This window comes from Halichoerus grypus, chromosome 2 (assembly GCF_964656455.1).
Source record: "Halichoerus grypus chromosome 2, mHalGry1.hap1.1, whole genome shotgun sequence".
Classification (NCBI taxonomy): domain Eukaryota; kingdom Metazoa; phylum Chordata; class Mammalia; order Carnivora; family Phocidae; genus Halichoerus; species Halichoerus grypus.
The window spans coordinates 196,822,347-196,836,002 of record NC_135713.1 but is presented as its reverse complement, the minus strand read 5'-3'; the positions used below and the strand labels follow the sequence as shown (position 1 = coordinate 196,836,002).

At 44.8% G+C, this 13,656-nt stretch overlaps 1 protein-coding gene across 2 annotated transcripts in view; it reads left to right on the top strand.

The window, feature by feature from the left end:
- Nucleotides 1-13,656, top strand: part of PRKCA (protein kinase C alpha) — a 391,533-nt gene that overhangs the window by 141,785 nt on the left and 236,092 nt on the right. For both annotated transcript variants that reach the window (XM_036106826.2, XM_078065961.1), the window contains one exon: nt 8,927-9,009. In XM_036106826.2, coding sequence (XP_035962719.1) covers nt 8,927-9,009 — 83 coding nt within the window. The remainder of the gene's footprint in view (nt 1-8,926; nt 9,010-13,656) is intronic.

Genomic DNA, 13,656 nt, shown 5'->3' with positions numbered 1-13,656 from the left:
CCAGAAAGATACATAGACGCGCTCAGAAAAACACATTTAGAGACAGAAAAAAGAAGAGATTCCGTTTCATTGCCTCTTGTAGTCTCCAGAATATTTCTTCCAAGACTGTGACACAATGTAGCTTTTTTACAACCCTAGTAAGAAACAGGTGTATCCCTGCTGAGCACCCACCCCAGGCTGGATGGAATTAAGTTATAAATGTAGAGGTTTCATCTACGCTGTAGGAGTCCATTTTTCACTTGCATTGTGTTTTTACCACCTTCTGTTTTCCCAGAGTTCTGGAGCCGAGGTTTCTTTTGCCTGCCATTCTGGGAAAGGTTTGGGGTGCTGTTAAGTGGCACGTATTTTGCTGAGAGTGCAGTTTTGGGTTCCCTGCAAGTCAGACCCGTGCTCTTAGACGCAAGTTACTTCTGAGCAAAGGAAGCGGGTCGCGCTCCACGAGAATAAGGAGGTTTTAGACTAGAAGGGGGAGGAAGGGAAGGCAAAGTAAAGGGTTCTAGAGCCCAGCTCAGCTTCTTAACTCCTTCCAAGTCTTTCTCAGACCCCAGTTTGAGTCCTTCGAGACTGAAAAAATAAAAGATTTGAAAATATTAGGGTGACCCCTGATATAAATGATGGATGTGGGGAGGTAATGATGTGTTAGTGAGTTTCATCAATCGTCACAAATGTACCTCTCTGGTGGGGGTGTTGACGGTGGGGGAAGCTGTGCCTGTGTGGGGACAGGGAGTCTACAGGGAATCTCTTCCACTCAATTCTGCTGGGAACCTAACTGCTTAAAGTCTTCGAAAAAAATACTGCCGAGAGAAGTCTGGTATTACAGGCTTTGTAGTCTTGTGTAGAATGGATGCAGTTTCTTTTTAGGGTCAAAAAGAGGAAACCTGAAGTGCAGGTTGGGTGGCCAGTGTTCAGATAGGGAGTCATATTGCGGAATTATGAAGGTTTGATATGCCCTTATGAACCTAAAAGGGAAGTTGGGTTCTTTAGAGGATTTCAAAATCACAAAAACACGGCCAGATCTGAGCTTAATAATCAAGCCTTAGGATTTCCCTTTGAACATGGTTGCCTGATTTGTCATATACTTTGAGGGATTTTGTTTTCTTTTCTTTTTTTTTTTTTGGTCCTATAAAACAGCTGGGCCTTTATACTATAGTTCCTTGAGGAATTAAGATGATTTCACTGCTGTATATTGATGGTATCAGAAGAGTCCATCCCGTTTCAGTTCTGGGTTGAAGAATATGGGAATAAGTAAAAAGGGAGACTGTGTATCAGGGACCTGTTGGCATAGGTGTTGCTGTCATTATCCACCTTCTTCCAAGTGTTTGGCTTTTGAGCCATGAGGGGCCAAATCTCAGCTTTCCTCCTTGACTCTGGAGGAATCCTTTATACCAGTGATTGCCCAGCTGTTCTTGAAATTCTTCTTCCCTCCACCCCCTTGAGGCCCCAGAGTCAGGGGCCCTCTCACTTCCCACACCACCACCACCTTTTCACCATCAGCCACGGATGTGGGTGTCCCAAAGCTCTTCCCTACTCCTTGGAGTTCATCCGCCATTTTCCCTTTGGCTCTCAGCTATGCAAATGCCTCTCCAAATTTGGTCTGTAGGCCCCAGCTGCCTTTTGACCTCTATGCTTGAAGTTCTGCTTGCTTGCCTGCCTGACACATCTATTTGGGTGTCCCAGCAGCATGGGGGTACTCCCTTTGTCTAAAACCAAACACACAGTCCTGTCTCCTCCTCCAGCCTGTGTAGTTCCTGTGAGCAGTTGGCCCAGGCCTGTGAGTTTCCAGGTTCTAGTTCATTCTTACCTCTCGGCCCCCTTTGTTCATTTCCCACAATCTGCCAATTCTCCCTTTATTGTTTTAGTTATCTTTTGCTTGCAAGTACAGAACGCTCCGTGCACACTGGCATAAACCGGAAAAGCGTGTGTGATATGATCTTATATATTCAGGTATATATAAAGAAAATGAATATTTGAAAGGGTCTTGGATGGCTCACATATCTGAGAAGTCTAGAGGTGAGTGCCATGCCAACATGCAGATGGTTTCTTTCTTTCTCCTCAGTGTTGAGTACTGTTTCCCCTTGAGGCTCTACTCTTGATTGCAAGATGGCAGCACTTTGCCCAGTTTCTCTGACCAGTAACGAGGGGGCCCTTCTCTTACACCGCATATTCATTGGTGACCTTAGAGAAGAGGAAGAGGTTAAAGGTGATTCTCCTGGGGAAGGGGAGGGATTTGGGGATCCTGATCAGAAATGGGAATACTGGGGGTTTTGAGAGTTTCCTGGGAGCATGTGCACAAATTCTTAGAGGCAGATTCTGTGCTGCTTGAAGAATGTCATCCCTTTGGTAATATGTGATAAAGCACATTTACTTGATTTGTTTTCATACAACTTGAACATGTATCCCACGAGAAGACTGTTTTCATTGTTATAAATCTGAAACCAATAATTTTCTTTGAGCATGCAAATATAACATAAGCTCAAATTTTCATGACTTTCCCTACAAAGCTGAAAGTGGTTCACTTGCCTTAGAGATTTTCATTTCATTGTATCCTGATGTGACGCTACCTTTCATTAATCCCTTCCAGCTAAGCAAAATTTAATTAAAACCACCTCACATGATGGCAGCCATTCATGTATTTAAAAAAAGGAACTCGAGGAAACTCAGCTAGCTACCAGTCTTCTGTTCTAAACAATGTCAGACTGTTAACTGTAGTAGGTTTTTTCCTTGAATTCGGAATTTGTTACATAATGTGTACCCTCTCCCATTAATTTTGTGTAGCAGGGAGTTTTTATGCATATGTTCCATTTTCCATGACTCTGACCTGAACTTGAAATGATATAGACGTGAGTGTGAAAAGGAAAAGATTTCTTGAAGAAAAATGGAAAGTGATACGTGTAGTATATATATTTTTTCTCTTCTGTGAACATGGCAGTCCATGTCCAGTGTAAATAGGGTAGTCCCATTTTACACATAGATGGAGCATGAGTGTCACAGGGATTTGGTAAAAGAGCCAGGCCTTCAGTCTAAAGGTCCTGGTCTCCATCAGCATTATTGACTTCGACCGCTGGTGAGTGAGATGGGAGGGTTGGTGGGACACCTGTCTGGTCCTCAGCAGTCATGGGGTCCTCTGCTCTGAATGTCCCCATGTCCCCACTCTATTTGGTCACTGCCTTTATTAAGAATTTTATGTGATGGAAGCAAATAAGTCTTTCTTGGTTTCATAACTAACTGTGAACAACAAAAACTACCAAAAATTCACAGAAGCAGGACTCACTCAAGGCTGTGTCTCATTTATAATTTCATAAATATCATTCCAGGTTGATGAATGAAACTTTATTGTGGTAAAATCTCCGTGCCCTAAAACTTGCCATTTTGATCATCTCAGGTACACAGCGTCCGGTGCCTTGTGCAGCCATCACCACCTTCAATCTCCAGAACTCTCTATTGTCCCAAATAGAACTCCACCCATTTAGTGCTGACACCCCACTCCTCTTCCCCAGCCCCTGAGAACCTCTGTTCTACCTTCTGTCTCTGGGTTTGACTATTCTGGGTACTTCTTATAAGAGGAACCAGACTGTATCTGTCCTTTTGTATCTGGCTGCTTTCTGTTAGCATAATGTTCTCAGGGTTCATGTCGTAGCATGTGTCAGAATTTTTCCCTTTTAAGGCCAAATAATCCATTGTATGGATATATTGCATTTTGTTATCCATTCTTCTGTTGATGGACATTTAAGTTGTTTCCACCTTTAACTATTCTCGATGATGCTGCTGTGAACATGGGTGTGCAAATATCTGTTTGAGACCCAGAAGTGGAATTGTCAGGTCATAGGGTAGTTCTGTGTTTACCTTTTGTACCATCTTATAGTCTCCCCAGTGATGGACAAGGGTTCCAATTTCTCCTCATCCTCTCCGTCACATGTTGTTTTGCTTTCTTAATAGCCTTCCTAGTGGGTATGAGGTGGTGACTAATCACCTTCAATTAGAATTTTCTCTCCTGTCAGAGCTGTTGCTGCACCTACTTGATTTACGTGTGATCCGTGTTGGGGTCATTTGTAAGAAGCAGTTTGCATTGACGAGCAGGAAGCAGCTAGCTTGTAGCTCATTCCTTTATATGTAGCATCAGTTCACCGTGCTCTTTTTTTTTTTAATCTCTATTTAAATGAAATATAGAAAATGTCTCTGGGCTTGCCACTTACCCGGGACCACTCTGGAGAGCATTGTCTAGTATCAAGAGCCCAAAGTCATCCATCTGCGTGATGACATTTGGTGCAGAAAGCAAGCCCTCTCCTGTTCCTCCAGGGGTGCCTAACGAGCCAAGACCATTATAGTTAAATCAATTCTGATCAAATTCATGGGGGTACCGTGTCAGAAGGGAGTGTTTCTCACACTGAGTGTTTGGCTTTCAGACTATTCTTTGTTGGGTTTTGTTCACTTTAATGAGCATGACAGAAAACCACTGTTAACATCCATCCACACGGCAGCATCACCACACAGCTCTGTATTTTAGAAATCATTATGAATTCTTGAGCCAAACATAGGTGACTGTTATTCTGTCTTGGAAATCTACTTCTGACAGATGGTGAACACTCTCCTTAATTTCCATTTAGCTTCCTTCCGTTAAGTAAGATGAGCATGTGATATGGATCAGTCGATGAAGCACCCTCAATTTTAAAGCCAGGTAATGTTAAGAATCATTATTTGGCCAAGCCTCTGGTCTTTATCTTTTGTCCACCGACGTCATTTGCTTAGTGTGATTTGTGTGTTTCACGTGTCATCCATCACTGTTGGGCAGTGTAGGCATATCACATAGAGGATTAGAGGAAAGCGATTTTGTGCTTAGAAAATAATTGAATGAAGATTTACTTTGCGACTTTAAGCTGCAGGACAGCCTCATATTTTAAAACCTATCATTTGGTTATATAAGCAGACAGGCCCCAGAGTCTTGGAAAATAGGGCTTTGTCTCTGTTTGATTGGCCGGTCTGTGCTTGCTTAAGCAAAGGCTTGTTTAAGCACCAAGGGTCCACCTCCAGGACAAACGATGGGGCAGGAGGAATCTGCCGTGTTGTGGGTCTCCACTTCCTGCCTGCCAAGGGCAGACGAATATGTACGAAATCCACACCGTGTGACAGAACTGCCTTATCCCCAGCTCTCCCCAACTCCCCTGACTCCATACAGCATGGCAAGATGAAGACCTTTAGAATTCTGAAAAAAAAAAAATAAAAACCGCTCCTAATTTTTAGCCTGGGGAAACTCTGTGCTGACCATCTCCAGGTAAACGTGATACATTCTCTTGTATTATTGAGCCAATCTGTTCCTCATTCTTCAGCGACCCTAGCAAGACTTCTCAAATGTTTGCATTATATTGTCTTACAAAATATGCATTACCCAGTTTATTTTTAAAGTTTTTTATTATTATTTATTTGGCAGAGCGAGAGAGAGACAGCAAGACAGGGAACACAAGCAGGGGGAGTGGGAGAGGGAGAAGCAGGCTTCCCGCCGGGCAGGAGCCCGACACGGGGCTCGATCCCAGGACCCTGGGATCATGACCTGAGCCGAAGGCAGACGCTTAAGGACTGAGCCACCCAGGCACCCCGCATTACCCAGTTTAGTTGGGAACTTGAAACCAAAGGTCAAGGCCCACCAGCTGTCATTTTGGAATCTCTGACCCTTGCTCAGCTTTCCGGGATGGCCTTTCCCAGACAAATGCTGTATGCAGCCCGAGTCTGCCAACGCAGAGCTTCTCTTGCCTGCCCCTGGGGTGGGGGTGGGATAGGAGGAGGGGAGCACTGGCTTTCTCTCCTTGCTTGTACTCACCTAGGCATGGGTGGTTTCTTCTTCTTCTGAAGGTCATCATTCTGAATCTTGAGTCTTTGAACAGGCCTTACAAGGTCTTTATCTTCTAGATAGCTCACATCCATGAGTGGCTCTCACAGGATCCTTTTCTCCACCTCCTGTTGGGTGAATCTAGTCCTTTCTAGATGTGACTTTCATGTGTAAGGCGTGGGGTGGGGGGCAGCTAAGGTAGGCTAGGAGGAAGTAATTTGGGGGGTAGGTGGGACTTTTTATAACTGCCCCTGCAAATTATACTGTGTAGTGAGGGCCTGGAGCTTCTTGGGATAAAATTGGATATAAGACTTTTTTTTCTTGAGGCATACAATAGAAATACTTGTGGGTTGAGATTTATAATTGCATCGACAGGTAAATGGGAATAGAAAGGACAGATACAAAAAACCATCCAAATGGATTTGATAAATACAGGTTTTCCTAAGTGTTCACCTGAATGCAGAGGTGGCTTGAAAAAAAAACACAAAAAATCCCAGTATGTTGAACAATTAAGTAGGGAATCCGAATGCTCATTTTCCCTTCAAAATACCATATCCCTAATAAACTCTGATGAGGAAATAATGCTCCTGTGACCCTTTTCCTTTTGTAATTTATCTTTCTAATTCCAGTGAGCGAGGGATGACTTTGTGCCTGGGGAGAGTGAGCAGATGAGATTAATTTGTGCCATCACAGCTCTGCTTTATTATCTATCCATCCTTGGAGAGGGTTGCAGCGGAGATGCTTTTAGCAGAAGCATTGTGGAAAAAGCTGCTCTGAGGGCTTGGAGGAGCTAAGTGCTGCCCTTTGCAGTGTCTTGGTCCTGCGGGGGCAGCCCGGGAGCTGGCTCTTTCTGGCTTCGCTGTCCTCTCCTGCCCTCCTGGTGGGTGGGTGTGGTGGGCGGGCCAGGCAGCCAAGGAGAACCCTTCCCTCGGGTGCCTCTGCTTCCAAAAGGATGCTCTTCAAGACCTCTTTGGTTGGCAGCTTCCTATGCATGGTTCCCTCCTATGTCCAATGCTGCCTGCTCATACCAGGCCCACTTTTTTTTTTTTTTTTTTACAGAAGTATTTTTATAGTGACATTGTATTATGACCACCTTAAAAGAAAACTATCTTAAAAGAAAACCATCTTTTATCCACTACCCTGGCAGGGCATACCCATATCTTCATCCTCTGGTTATTTTATATATCTAAAACACACACACGCATATACACACACACACACTTATATGTAATATATATATTTTAAATATATATGTAATTCCTTTCATGTACTCCTTTTCCTGTCACCCATGTATAAAATCTTGGCATAGCCTCTTATATCTTTTCCGCTCCTGTCAATGGCTTAGGACACAGTGGGAGGAAAGGGGAAATGATATTTTCTTTTTGATAAAATGTAGATACTGACACATATTACATAGTGTCATGAGGACTCAGTAATGAGTGTGAAGGGACCCATCCAAATGACACATAATAGGATGCTCAGCAGTATCTGTGGTCCGTTGGCAAGTCGAGTCCGTTCTTCTGCAATTTCTCTGGCATCTATTATTTCCATTTCTTAGCAGACCGAATAATGATGGGCAATTACTTTCATTCATAGACTAGACAAGAGGCTTCTTCTAATTGGGCCTCATGGCCCAAATCTAGTCCATGAAATTCTTCCTATTGCCACCGTTTGCCCTTCTAAAGCACTGTTTTTGTCCATATGACTCTTGTTCAAACCGTTCAGTGGCTGCCGACGCTTATCAAAGACATTCTGAATGTCTTCGTGGCTGCTCGAGGCCCTCTGCTTGCCTTCGTAGCACAAGGCTTGGCACTTGCCCTCCTCTTGGGATCTCTGCAAACCTGCCATCTTCTGGAGCTCACTGGACTGATGGACTGTCTTCATTTGGCTTTGTCGCCACATGTGCAGAGAGTTGTGGTATCACTGGGGGGAAGAAAAGAGCCCCGAATCTGGGGAGCTCTAGCCTGCCTTCTGCGGCACAGACCTAGGGCTTATCCACTGTTTAGGGGGGTATATTTTTAGCATGTTCGACAAAGAACAGTGGAATAGTTGGTCATACCCTTTGGTAGACTTCAAGTGCGTGAGGAAGGACTAACCGGTCATTTATTATTATTATTTTTTTGGATCCTCCACATCATCTTATACATAGAACCTCTTAAGGGATTACTTATTAATTTCTATAACAGTTCTTTTATTGATCCATCCTGAATATTTACCAAAACCACGTTGAACTTGGAAAATATTTGCTCTGTAGGAGATGTGGTAGATTTGCGGGGACTTCCCTCAACTGGTGACAGCATGTGTGGCAAGCATGCATGTGCAAGAAGGTGTGAAGGTGTTTGCCTTTTTTTTTTTTTTTCCATTTCAAAGGGCTGTTTTCTGTAGATTGGGTTTGTGTCTTTTTTTATTTTTAAAGATTTTATTTGAGATAGAACGAGAGCAGGCAAGGGGGAGAGAGAGAGAGAGCACGAGCAGGGGGAGGGGCAGAGGGAGAGGGAGAAGCAGACTCCCTGCTGAGCAGGAGCCCAATCAGGGCTTGTTCTGAGGACCTTGGGATCATGACCTGAGCTGAAGGCAGATGCTTAACCCACTGAGCCACCCCAGTGCCCCCCTGGATTTGTGTCTTAATGAGTTCTTTGAATTCAGAATTCTGCTGAGGAAGTTCTGCAACCCACATAGATATCACTCTATGTATAATCCGTTACTCCCCTCCCTCCCCCAATATAATGTGTTAGACCTTCCTTTATATGCATGCATGTGTATCGGTATAGGACAGGGCAGAGTTGTTTAAATTTTGATTTGTGGTTTATATCTTGGGAAAGTGTCTTATGATCTCTGCCCCCCCCCCCACCTCAACTTTAGAGAATAGGAACTAGGGTTTAGGTCTCCTTGGGCCCTGTCAGACCTGCCATTTTATGGTTCTATTATCTATAAGCCCAATTAATACCAAATGTTGCTGAGTCTTGAATAAAATGCCTTCCGATTGCTGTTTGAGATTCTGTCTATAGTGAAATCAAACTGACTTCTAAAGGAACATAGCCCTGTTTTGGAAAACAAAGCTTGTGTATTAAATTACTAATTTTAGTTTTCTTTTGTCTCCACCAGTTTGCTGTTTTGTGGTTCACAAGAGGTGCCATGAATTTGTCACTTTTTCTTGTCCGGGTGCGGATAAGGGACCCGACACCGATGTAAGTAATCTGGAAACTATTATTTGATGTTAATGCAGATCTCTGACTTCACCTTTTTTTAATGCCTGTACAGCTGCTGTTTGGGCACATACTCTTAGCGGGAAGACTTGTCAATGAGCCCTGCACAACTTCGGCTCGTACTGATGAACAGATCTTTAGTCCTTTGGGAGCCCTGGTAGGACTACTTCAGGATTGGAGGAGAATTTCTTAGCTTGTACTCTTCCACTGCGGGCAACCACATGGGCTATATCCACCAACTTTATAGTAGGAGCTTTCACAAACACAGTGTGGTTCTTTTCCGAAGATGTTGACAAATTTCACAACAAACGTAAAGCACCCTTTATGGTTCACCCTAATGGTTTGTTGACTAATAGGACTGTCCTTGCTTTGGGCCAGTGTAACCACCTCTTCCTAGTTGACTTCATGAGATCCTTGCTGCCTTTTCATTATGTATTATAAATGCTGCTGTTGATTTAAATAATTTAGCATCTGTTCCACTGAACAACTGATCTCTGAAGCTGCCCATGTGTGAATACATAATTTTATTTGTGCCCGAATTCTGCCTGTCTCTAGTGAGCATCTCTCTTGCATCTCTTGTTTACTGAAAAATGGGATCAGCAAAGGAGAGTGGGAGTCAGGAGGCATGGGAAATCCCAATATCTAAAATACACTGAGTGGAAAATTGGGCTGTTACGTGGAAAATATTTTAACAGGAAAAAGAAATTTGCAGAGGAGGACTGGAAGAGGAGACCTTTCTATTCTGAATCGCTTTTGCTGGATCACTTCAGTCACTAATACTGAAATTATGTGCTCCAAGTGTGGTTCCTACCTTTGGTTCTCGTTCCCATCAGGAAACACAGATTTCAAAGCGGCTCTGTCAGTGCAGGCAGGGCTGAATTCTTCCCTTTCAGAGGAGGGCATACCCATGGTGAGCTCTGAGGGGTTCAGATGTGCGTGGTTTTAGCACATATAATGAAGGAACTTACCCCTGTGCCCTGAGTGCATAGAGCCATGCTGCGTTTTGGTCAAGATGCTGGTGGAAGCTGCACAGAGCGGGAGCCTTGGGCTCAAAGCCACCGCCAACCCGCAGAGGCTCAGAACGTGGGAGCCCCAGAGCCTCGGAGATCATCCTGTTCTGTGTTCACGGACCAGAAAGCCCATGTCCGTGAACGACCCACTGACATACAAAACACTAGTGTGCCCCACCGACCCTTGCACATTCCCCTTCTTTCTGGAGTATTGTCTCCATTTTGGGCATCCTAGAGGTAAAAATAGATGCAGAGTACCAGCTTTCCTGAAAGGTGGCCTTAAGCATCACAGCGGTGTTTCTCTGGCCACCTTGCTCATTGTTCGGAACCCATCCTTCCATTCTCCCATTTTGGCTCCAGTAGGAATGGGGTAAGGTGGGGGGTTGGTAGGCCACAGGAGTGTAGTTACTGCCTGACTCTTCTCCCTCCTTCCATTTCTTCATTCTTTTGGTTAAGTACTATCTGTCTATCAATTCATTCTAAAGATTGATTTATTTTGAGAGAGCGTGCACACATGCATGCACAGAGAGGTAGGGGTAGAGGCAGAGAGGGGGAGGAGAGACTCTCAAGCAGACTCCCCACTGAGTGCGGACCCCAATGCAGAGTTTGATCTCATGACCCCGAGATCATGACCTGAGCCAGAATTGTGAGATGGACACTTAACTGAGCCACCCAGGCGCCCAAGTACTCATTATTAAGTACTTAATATGGGGGAAGATAAACATGGAAAATATCACTAATTAAAAGAGGGTAGAGGTTCTCTGAGTGTGTTTACCCAAGGGACCTACTCTAGGTGGTCGGAGGCTTCCTTCCCCAAGGGAATGGCATTAATCTAAGCTTTGGGAACAAGTAGGAGATAGGCAAACGGAAGGGGATGTGCACATGTGTGTGCTGGGGCACAAGGAGCCCTGTGAAAGACTGTTCCAGGCAAAGGGAAAAGCAAGTGAGAAAGCACTGAAGTGGGAAGTTTAGTGTGGAAGAGAAAAAGAGCAAGCTGGTCGTCAGGTGTGTAGTTGAGGATTTTGAACACAATCATAGGAATACTAGGGATCTAGAGGAAGGCTTTAAATTAGGAGATGTTGATCCTGTTTGCGTATTATAAGTGTTTCTCTGGTTTCCTTATGGGAAATGGACCAGGTTAGGAAGTGGGCTTGATGGATGGGTGAAGATGGGGAATACCAACCAAAGGATGAAGAATCAGCACAGAGGGCAAGGTGGTGGGAGCTTGGGGGAGGTGGCAGCAATGCGGATGGGCAGAGTGAACTCATTCAGGATACACTTTAGAGCTGAGTCAGCAGCTCTCGGCCATTGGGGGATCAGGGAGATGGAGATGTTGAGGAAAAACTCTCGGGCTTTAGGCCCAAACCTATGAATGGATGGAGGCCATCAAGACCATGGAGGGAGAATGTATTTGGGAGTATGGGATAGGGCAGATCAAGGGTTTCACTTTAGACATGTGCAGTTTGAGAAATCTGACATCGAGAAGACAGTTGTCTGTGAATGCAGGTGTGGAGGCTGGAAGTAGAGTGTGTCCTTCTGAAGATACAGATTCCTCTGTTCTTTGTTTTAAGCTTTGGGTGTGGATCCTCTTGCCTAGAGAAAGGGGGTAGATAGAATGAGAAGAAAAGAGATTAGGGCCCAGGAGAGAGCACTGAGGAGAACTCTAGTGGATTGGATGGAAGAGGGAGGGAGGGAAGGAGGGGAGACCAAGGAGGAGCAGGCAGAGGAGTAGGAGGAAGACCGAGAGAGTGATGCTGTTTTAGCAATTTCCTAGAAGGGCTGTAGGCCAGCTCTCTGCTTATGTCATGAATTCTGTAAGCTTTTGTTACTACACATAGATAGTTAATATACATCCCAGTTTGCACAGGACTGTCTTGTTTCCACAGGGAAGTCTTGGTTTATGCCTGCTACAGATTAGTTAATGTCTGTTAAGTTCTTTCCCTGTTTTGATGATCACTATGTGGCCACCCTACTCCTAGATCCCCAAGGCAGGCAGGAAGGCTTAGTGCAGGTCTGCTGGTCACACGATACAGTGGGACACACACCTGTGATCCGATGTGTTCATCCGAGCTCTGTCCCTACTCCCTGTTGTGTTGACTCGCTAGAGATGCTTAGTCTCACATTTTAATATCCGCGAAAGTGAGGATAAGAGATGACTTTAAAAAAAAAAAAATATGCGGGGGAAAAAAAGTACTTGAACAGTCTGTGCGTTCTCTTCCAAGTAGAAATTTTCCTTTTGGTTGTTGGCATCAAGAGGCCAATGATTAGGGCTTTGTGCAGGCAGGGCATGAGAAGTATCTGCTGTCTGTGTGCAGGGTGATTTATTTGTTGTACAAATCTGCAAGATGCCCAGACTGAACAGCAGGGGGATAACTGGAAAAGCACGAAGGTGTCAGGACACAGAGCTGAGATGAGATGGTAGGATTTTCTTATTTTATCTTTTTTTTTAATACGTTTTAAAGTCCTAGAATTATAGAGTTGAAAGGGGTGTTAAAGACTTATCTAGGTTAACTTTATTTTATGGATGAGGAGACAAGCATATAGAAGAAAGATGTAAATGATCCAGGAGCATGGTGACATGGCCCTTGAGTGTCCAAGAGGTTTGTGGTTGACTCAGGGCCACGAAAGGAAAGAGAGGCTGCCGTGGTCTGGTCATACTGTCAGTGGAGAAATTGGCTGCCTTGGTGTAATCCTTCAAAGTTCTGTTCAGACATTTAGAAAAGTGCTAAAGGGCATGGGAAAGGCCAGGTAATGGAATGGAAGGATCAGGAGACACAAAATCCAGCTTACGAGAAAAAACTACCTGAAGCATTTTTTTCCCTGAAAATTTAAAAGTTTTTAGGTTAAGATTTGTTTCACACATGGCGAGTGCTTAAGATGCACACGGTTCATGTGCCACTTAACGATGCCAGGTCTGCAGACTCCAGGGCATTCCCACACGGGGACCAAGAAAGGACAGACCCTGTGAGATGCACGGATACTGCACCTGGTCTTGCATCTTCAGGATGAAAGGACAGGTACTGAGTAGTGTGAAGTTAGCACTGCCCAGATTACAGGAACCAAAGGGAAATAGTTAAAAATTCTTTTGAACAGAGGTCATCTTCAAGACTCAAGGAGCAGGCTAGTGGAAAGGATGCAGATGTGTCAGGAACCTCGGGGAGGAGAAGGGGTGTCTGGGTTCCATGGAGGAATGGAAGGACCCCTCTCCTCCCACTGCCCACTTCTCCGAACATGTTGGGCCATCCTCAGCCCTCCCCCACCTCCTCTGGATGCACAGTGTTCCAGACACTCCCTACCAAGGTGAAAGCCAAGCATTTCCGAGACTTCAAGTGCAACCCCGTGTGCAGCAAGGAAAGAGGAGAGGAAAACGAAAGAGTCGGTGTTGGAAAGGCACTTTGAACTGGTGCTGGATTTGTGCTGCCAAATGTGCGGCCTCAGAAAGCAGCTTGGTGCTCTGCCCAGCACCCCAGTCCCGCGTCTAAGATTTTGTAAGATGACAAAGAAATAAAACTGGCCCGTTGTTGAGAAATAGCTAACCTCCCTTCTGCTACCCCCTCCATCCCCATTAAGGCATGAACTAGGACGTGGACAAGCCTTGCCTTTTGGGGTGGGGGTGGGG